General features: G+C 32.4%; 1 protein-coding gene across 2 annotated transcripts; it reads left to right on the forward strand.

Annotated features, from left to right (window-relative positions):
* The first annotated feature begins 512 nt into the window (after positions 1 to 512).
* On the forward strand, positions 513 to 8,720 carry LOC141697606 (zinc finger CCCH domain-containing protein 32-like). Of its 2 annotated transcripts, XM_074502083.1 has the most exons (7): positions 516 to 852; positions 962 to 1,104; positions 3,911 to 3,991; positions 4,082 to 4,201; positions 4,320 to 4,601; positions 4,684 to 5,001; positions 8,116 to 8,720. In XM_074502083.1, the coding sequence occupies exons 1-7, from the start codon at positions 774 to 776 to the stop codon at positions 8,344 to 8,346; spliced, it is 1,254 nt and encodes a 417-aa protein (XP_074358184.1). In that variant the 5' UTR covers positions 516 to 773; the 3' UTR covers positions 8,347 to 8,720. The 2 variants fall into 2 exon arrangements, with proteins under 2 accessions (XP_074358185.1, XP_074358184.1); XM_074502084.1 differs by lacking the exon at positions 8,116 to 8,720 and having other exon boundaries at positions 513 to 852; positions 4,684 to 5,007.
* The last annotated feature ends 200 nt before the right edge of the window (positions 8,721 to 8,920 follow it).

Genomic DNA, 8,920 nt, shown 5'->3' on the forward strand with positions numbered 1-8,920 from the left:
TTTTTTTTTAATATGTACGAAGTCATGTTGGGCGCATAACATTAAATATATTTATATTAAGATTTTTTTAATACATACGAATTTATGGCGCATGTAGAAAATATTATGTAATTTAATATTACAATGACTTTGAGCCATATTTTAATTGAAGAAAAAAATAAATTATACCCCCCAATCAATTATTTCGGTATTTATGTTTCACTAAATGTCTTTTTCAACAAAATTAGGTAAAAATATCTCTTTCAATGAATAATTATGATGACTAATAGTATTAGCTACCGATTGCAAATTTTTGTACCATAATTCCATAAACAGAAAACTGCAACTGTCAGAGGCCCGGTGTACAAAAAACACATATGTGAGATGAAAGGGGCATAACCGTAATAAATTGAAAACGAGGTGTCGGTTACTTAAATTAGTTCCGAAAATACATAAATTAATACCACAGTAAGTACTCTCGTATGTTTGGCGGGTACACAGACAAGCTTGGACTAAAAAAGAACTAAAGTGTTTGGAGTTCACATTAAAACAGACCAAAACAAACCCCCTCCCCCATCTCTCTCTCGGGAGAGAATTAGAAACCTTGTATATTTCTATTATTCTATTCTCTCCGTTTCACTGTACATACTTATCAATCACTTTCTTCATCTCCGATCGTTTTAAATCACCGTGTGAGTGTGTGTTTTTTTAATACTTATATTTTTAGTGTTCATTTTGTAAAGGTAGTGTGTGAGTGTGTGAGAGAGAAAGTTTAAGAAGGGCTAGATATATGTATGGAGCTGTACGGACATAGTAGAAACGGGTCACAGACGGATCAATGGGCTACACCGGGTCAGGAAACTGGACTTGAAGGTTTGCTTCTTTCGTTTTTTTTTCGAATTTGTACTGTGTTTTGTGTTTGTTATTGTAGTGTCTAGGGTTTTGATATTTATGGTAATTTGTGGTCGTTTTGTGAATGTAGAATCTATGATGCGGTTAGGGTTGCTAGGCAGAGAGTTCTATCCGGAGAGAGGAGGTGTGCCTAATTGTGCTTACTATATGCGAACTGGCTCTTGTGGATATGGTAACAAATGTCGTTTCAATCATCCCCGTGATCGGAATTCGGTGAGTCTATGCTTGCATTTGGAATGTAATTTAGGGCTGTTACTGTTGTTAACTTGTTGTTTTTGTGCTGTTAGTTTTAGTTTGCTATGTGTGGTTCAGTAAATACTTTTTACCTTTTTACCGTGAAGTTTTGGTTTCGTGTTTAGCTTTAGTGTAAAGTTTTAAGTCAAAGAGTGTTCCGTGGGATTTTGTTTTATACGGAAAATGTGCGTTGCTGATGATGTATCGGTTATCTGTAGCATTTATTTCATGCGAAAATAGGGGTATAATGTGCTGTTTCTATGGACTTGTGCACCCGGTTTTTCGTGTTTAAGTTTTGTCGAGTACTCGTTTATGCCTTTATTAGATTGTAGATCCAACTGGACCACATATTATTCAAGGCCTTCATTTTTATTTTATATCTATTTGATTTGTGGGAGTGTTTGTGAGTTCACATTCAAAATCTATATAATCCATGTATGTGATTTGTATGTGAGAGCTGGTTTTGATTTTCTATGCGTAGTTGAGTTAATACTTCACCTCTTTATTGTTACCAACTATTCAGTTTTAATTTTGAATTCTGTGTAAGTTAAGTGTCAAAAAGTGTTTGGTGCAATTTTGTCTCTAGGGAAAGTATTGATGCTATATTTGTTATCAGTTTCATTTATTTCATGTATGAAATAGGTGTACAATGTGTGGTTTCACTGGGCTTGTGTACACACTTTCCCATGGTTATTTTATCGTTTATGCCTAATATTAGGTATTGGATCTAACTGGTTTTGGTAAAAAAATGGCTGTAGATCAAACTGAGAGATCGTTTTTATATTTAAGCCCCTTGCATTTGTCTTGCTATTTGATTTATATATGCAATAATAAAAAATTTATACTAATCGGTGCTTATTTCTGTATTTCACTAATCAATTACAAAGTAACTATGACAACAAATATAAATGAGATAGGAGTCAATAAATACTCATCATGTAAATGTTGTGTGGAAATGGTGACAACTGACAAATGTCAGTGCAATTATCCTTGTGATCTTAACTTGGAAAGTCGTTAGAAATATGTTTGCATTAAAGAAGTAATTTACGGGATGTACTGTTATTAGTTTTATGTTGATATTAATTTTTCATGTATAGTTTTTAATACTTCATACCTTTTTAATGTCTAATTTGCAGTTTTCTGTTCAGGTTCAGTATTAAGTTGAAGGTCATAAAGTGTTTGGTGGGATTTTGTATCTAGGGTAAAGCATATGTAGCTGATGCTATATAGACAATCTGTAGCGTTTTATTTCCTGTTTAAAATAGGTCTAAGATGTGCGGTTCCCATAGACTTGTGTACCCAGTTTTTAAATATTTGTATTTTTTATCATTTATGTCTACTATTAGTTGTAGATCTAACCTAGAGGCCACATTTTATTTAAACCCTTTATATCGATATATTTAAATTGGCTTGATATGTTTAACCACATCCAAAATCTATAAAAACTTTTATTCCTTTCCTTATTCCACAAACAAATCACAAAATTCGCACAATCTATGACAAATATGAAAAAATAAGAGTAACTAATACTTAGGAAAAAAGTGAGTAATTATTTGATCCCGTGCTAGGTTAGATTTGGTATTAGTATATTTAATATCTAATTAATTCAAAATAAATGCATAATTTTCGATTGAAATCTGTTTATCAGATTTGTCTTTATCACTTTTTGTGCTTGCTTTCAGGCTATTGAGGCACCTGCCTCAGGGCCCCCATTTAAAGGAAGGTCCCACGGTTTTGTCATTCCTTATTTATTGATAATAGCAAACAGTATTTAAATTTCTAATCTCTTAATTGGCTGTTCGTTTCTCATGGGTCTAGCTGGAGTCATATATATGTAAGCTAGTTCTCAAGAGAGAACCCTCTTAAAAAGGGAACGAGAGAACCCTTTTTTTAAAATTAATTTTGAAACTGAAAAAGAGTGTAAATGTTTTTTTATTTTCACAGTGCTTCCATAAAGTTAATTACAAACAATAATTTGTTTGGATTTTTCTAAAAAAAAATCATGAAAAATTGTTTAGAACCTAATTTTGAATCTCATGAATTTTAAGAAACTGTTTTTGAATCTCATAAATGTTGATTCAAATCTTGATTATAAAAATTATGTAATGACTATTATAATGTTAATGAATATTTAAAAATATTATAATGTTAAAATAAGCTAAAAAATATTTTGAATCTCATTTTAAATCTAAGGTTCTCTCGTTTCCTTTTTAAAAGGGTTTCTCTTTAGAAACTTACTATATATATATATATATATATCTTTATTTTTCTTTTTTAATTATGCTTTGTACTTTCCTAAATCTCCACAATCACTCATATCAGATTGTTCCTTATAAATACAATCATTTATGCCATTAAGTAAAATATAATGCTTTCTCTGTCCTCAATATTAGGCTTTTCTAAAGATATTTTTTTTGTCCCATATTACTTGTCTATGCCTACATTCAAATATTTACTTGTAAGCAAATATACAAGTTAAATTTCCTTAACATGCGTGAAGTTTCCAAAATCGACTATTTAGAGGGAGGGAGTATCAATTTGATTTGTGTTTTTGTTCCCCATCATCGTCCAAGCCAAAAAATATTAACAGTAGCAAACCGCCTCATTTCCCTGTACATATTTGACAATAGAAAATATAGCTTTTTAATATATTTTACTATTTACAACTGCATTTAGAAACATATAGTTCTTGTGATGTGCATGCTCCCCTGCCTTTATCTTTTGTACTGATATGGGCGGTCTGCAAGGTCATATCTTTACTTTTGGCTTTTTTTGAATTATACAGGCATATATGGTTCAGGTTGGTGGAGCTGCAAGGATTGAAGGAGGCGAATTTCCAGAGAGAATAGGGGAACCTGAATGCCAGGTTAACTGCTATTAAGATTGAGTTCTTCTTGTTATTCCTCAAGTTCTGGTTTTCACTATCCACGTAATGAAATATGTTCTTATTCTGCAGTATTATTTAAGGACCGGGACTTGTAAATTTGGTGCTACTTGTAAATTTCATCACCCGCGAAATGGAGGTGGATCTTTGAGCAATGTACCAGTAAATAGTTATGGATACCCATTAAGACCGGTAATTATCTTTTCGCTTAAGTTAGTTTCCGCACTTTGTGAAAGTATGATTATACATGACTATTGCCTATATACGACCCTGATTAAGCTTGGCATTTGCTCCTAATCTTTCCAAACAGGGTGAGAAAGAATGCTCCTACTATTTGAAAACAGGGCAGTGCAAATTTGGTTTAACTTGTAAATTTCACCATCCTCAGCTGCCTGGTATATCAGTTCCGGCATCTGTACGTCCATATTATCCAAATGTGCAGTCCTCACCCCCTTCTGAACAGTATGGAGGAGCAACCGGATACAGGGTTCCAAGGCCCCCATTATTGCCAGGGTCGTATGTATCAGGTGCTTATGGTCCCCTGCTGCTTCCCCAAGGTGTGATGCCAATTACGAACTGGAGTCCTTATTCGGTATGTCTGTTTGTTAATTGATTTGAGAATATGACACATATATGACTATCCTTCTTATTGTGCTCCAAATTACATGATGTAGGGACCTGTGAGCCCTGTAATGTCTCCTGGTGCTCAAACTTCTGCCGGACCAGCATCTCTGTATGGTGTGACACCACTATCTTCTTCTGCTCCTGCATTTGCAGGACCTTATGCTCCGTTTCCTTCTTCTGCTGGTCTTTCAAGCAATAGCCAGACTCCACGCCTATTTCCGGAGCGACCTGGCCAACCTGAATGCCAATACTATATGAAAAACGGGGACTGTAAATTTGGATCATCTTGCAAGTATCACCATCCACCGGACTGGGCTGTATCAAGGACAAATTGTGTTCTCAGCCATGTAGGACTACCTCTGCGTCCGGTATGAATAATTTCTTTGGATTGTTCTATTCTACAAATCATAAGTATCTATTATGGGTCTGTTTGGCAACATCTTGTAAGTCAGCTTATGGCTTATAAGTAAAAATCAGCTTACTTTGAATTGTGTTTAATAAGAAAAAGTTACTTATAAGTAAGAAATCTGGATATTAGAAAATGTGTACTTGTTTCAGTTTTATTTCTTATTTCTGTTATTGAACTTCATAAAAATGCATACAATCACTTCAAAAGAATACATTTGAGTATTTTATTGTTGTATTATGAGTTTTATACATAATAAGTTACAAACTAGAATTACTAAATAAATCTATCCAAACTGATAATACCTTATAAATCAAAAATCACATGTTCCTTTTAAATAATAAAATACTTAAAGTGAAAAGTAATTTTTTTTAGATTACTCAGAAGTCATAGGATCTCACTTTGGATAAGCCAAAATTTACTTTATCAAGTCAATTGAGATTTGCATGAATTACATTTTACTTCGTGTTTTAACTTCTATTTATATTTCTTAGACATGGACTCTTGGTTTTATCGTGGCCACCGGCTTTTAATTGGTTTAAACAAGTACAAAGATCCCGAAAATCAATGTACCCTATCTAATGTATTATTAATTTCTGCATAGTTCATTCCTCGGGTTTCATATTCATATTAATATTCAGGTTCATATAAAATTTTTGCATTCAGTCTGACCCATTTAAATTATTGGAAAATCCATTTTACAGTTGTGCACCCATATTTATGTCGGTAAATGACGCACGTACTTATTTTGATCTATTCATAGTTAAATATTTAAATTTCTACTTTAAATCATCATTAATATTGTTTGTGATATTCACGGTAAGCCTTTTAATGAGTATTTTGATTAATATTTTTTATTTTGGTAAGTTCATCAATGCAATTTATTATATAACGTGTAAAATTAAATATTACTAAAATGTACTCCCTCCATCCCATTTTAATAGTCCAATTTGCAAATTTCACACATATTAAGAAATAGATAATGCAATGTCTTTTTTCTCATTTTCACACAACAATAGTAACTTAGTTTTTTATACATTATATTAATTTAAGTAAGTGTATACATTTATATACACGCACAAAAGCCATTAAATACTGTGCATTTTAAATTTCTATGCAATGACATTTATGAGGAGGGTCTTGCGACTTAATTTAGTCAATATTGAAACTATAAAATTTGCATGGGATAGAGAACAAGACAAATATTTTGGGAAATATTTTTTTTACAATATGGACTATTAAAATGGGATGGAGGGAGTATTAAATAAAAATAAAATAAACATGAGTTGGCAGTGTGGGTAGAATGTGTTAAATTGAAGAACTTATAGTAGTAGTAATAGTTCTTTATAAATATATTATTTACTTTTATAATAAAATAATTAAATTTATTATTATCAAAAGTAAAATGATGTGTGCGTAGCACGGGCTATAATCTAGTGTATATGTAACTAATGAACGAAAATTAATAGTTCCTTAGAAAATCTGATTTGTGGTCTTGTTAGATATGTGTGAGAAGTTTATGTGAAGGATTATTATATAGTTATCGTTTTCTATAGTAGTATGCCTCTGAATCAAAAATAGGAAGTAAGATTTGGTGCAGATGTAGTCTCTCTGCTGATGCAGCAATTCATTTCTAGTTAGATACAATTTTTTTTACTAAATTTCCATATGAAAAGTTTAGTCTGCTAGAAAATTGAGTGACCCTTCAATAACTTCAAAGAAGATGGAGTTAAAGATGTTCAAGTGAAGGCTATACTTATATGTTATTTCCAATTGGTTTCAACCTGCAACACTATACAATTTGTCTGATTTAAACATTATGAATAGCTAAGAGTCACTCCCTCCTGTTCCACTAAAAATGGCATTTTTTTTACTTTTAAAAGTTAAATTTACTGAAGTTTGATCATAAATTGTACATAACTGTTTCATATTTTTAAAATTTTATAAAATCGTACCTAATAATAAATCAGATGTAGTTTTTGAAGATTTTTTATATAACCAATAATTGTTTATTTAATTTTAAAACTTGGTCAGATTGACTTTTAAAAGTCAAAACATGCCACTTTTTGAGGAACGGAGGGAGTATCTGAATAACCTTGACAATATAATAGTATTTGCAGGAGCAATAAGATGCCTGCTTAAGGTAAGGGTGTTCCTGTAAAGAACCACATCAACATGATTTAAAAGTGAAAATCTCTACGGTCTTCAATCGTTGCTGAAGGGTTTGGGAACTAGTTTCATACATTTATATATTCACATATCTTCGCTAGGAAAATATTAGAGATAACTGTTAGATATTCATATGAACTGTAATATTAGATTTAAAAATCTGTGAGATAGAGCAAGCAGGAGCAGGGTAAAAACAATTTGCAATGTAGTATAAAAATTTCATATTTGAAAAAGATGAGACCAAATAATTTGTTGAGATTTGAGAAGAGAACTTTTTTTCCAAGAGGCAGTTGATATATTTTTCAAGGAGTGCAAATGTGCAATCGTATTCCTCAGGTTTTCTATCGCAGTAACAGTGCCATTGAGGGAATGTGCACTGCTTTACTTTCTGCAAATTATTGTTTTTTAATCTATTTTTATTATTCCATTATCTATTTAGTACAATTAATTGTAGCCCTGCTCTCTGTTCATTATACTGAGACCAGTTTCCACAGTTTAATCTGCTCTCAGTTTTGGTGTCAGTAAGTGTTGTCTTTAGGCTGTATTCATCCTCATTTTTCATACTATGATCCTGGTATATTACTCATGACAATGTATTCCATTTTGCAGTATTATCAAATGTATAAATTTAACGTATGAGCGTTTTGCTGCGGGTATTAGTATTATTATGTAAATTTTTCCGAATGCATCCATTGGAAAAAAACTTTATTTGCTAACTTATATCCTTTATTATTCTTGATTTCTCCATTCCATCGTCATGTTCGTACCCCGGGGGTGTTTTTTATTCTATTGATGTCTTCTAGAAGGAATGTTAAAAAGTGAAATGTCCCCTTGCCGCTGCCACTACACACATATTATGCTTTTTGGAGTACACATTCCATTTTAATTTATTTTTTTTTGTGAACAGGGTGTGCAACCTTGCAGTTTTTATATGCAGAAAAAATACTGCAAATTCGGGCAGACTTGCAAATTTGATCATCCGGTAGGTGCTATAAGATATAACACATCTGCTTCATCTCTCAATGACATGACAATTGCTCCATACATGCTTCAGTCTACCCCTACTACAACTCTTCCATTCCCAGAGCTGCAGACTGAATTTGTATCAGGGTCTAATCTGGATCCTCATTTGACTTAAACTGCTACATGGAACACTGCAAGAGACTATGCAAGTTTCACTTCTCGATGATCTAGTTTTCTTGTCAGAATTTTCCCCTCGGGAGCAATTAGTGCAGACTAAATCAAGGACAAGCTCACCGTCAATCAGAAACTGTAAAAAATGCTGCTCAATAATGGTCAATGTTCAGTTATGCACCTATTTTTGGTTTTCTAGTTGTAGATCTGGAAAGCTAATGTAGTTTGTTGTGTGAAGTTTAATGTTTTCAAACTTTAATGACCTACTTGGTACATTGCTCATGGTATATAGATAACTCAGGCGAATCTTTGTAGAGCATATAATCTGGAATAAGAAGCTTGATATGAAAAGATCAAACCTGCCCGGTCTTAATTCTAGTTAATTACTGAATTCAATCCGTTTCAGATCGTACTTGGACACCGAATTAGTATATCCGATTCCCTACAGGTCAATTATTTTGAGAGACCTTGCTGCAAAATACTTATATGGTTAGGTGATGAAAAACGAACTTAATAGAGAGTTTAATGACCGAGATTAGGATTGTAGAATTGCAATATAGAGTCTGAACCATTATTTC

This window comes from Apium graveolens, chromosome 11 (genome assembly GCF_009905375.1).
Source record: "Apium graveolens cultivar Ventura chromosome 11, ASM990537v1, whole genome shotgun sequence".
In the NCBI taxonomy this organism is placed as follows: Eukaryota; Viridiplantae; Streptophyta; class Magnoliopsida; order Apiales; family Apiaceae; genus Apium; species Apium graveolens.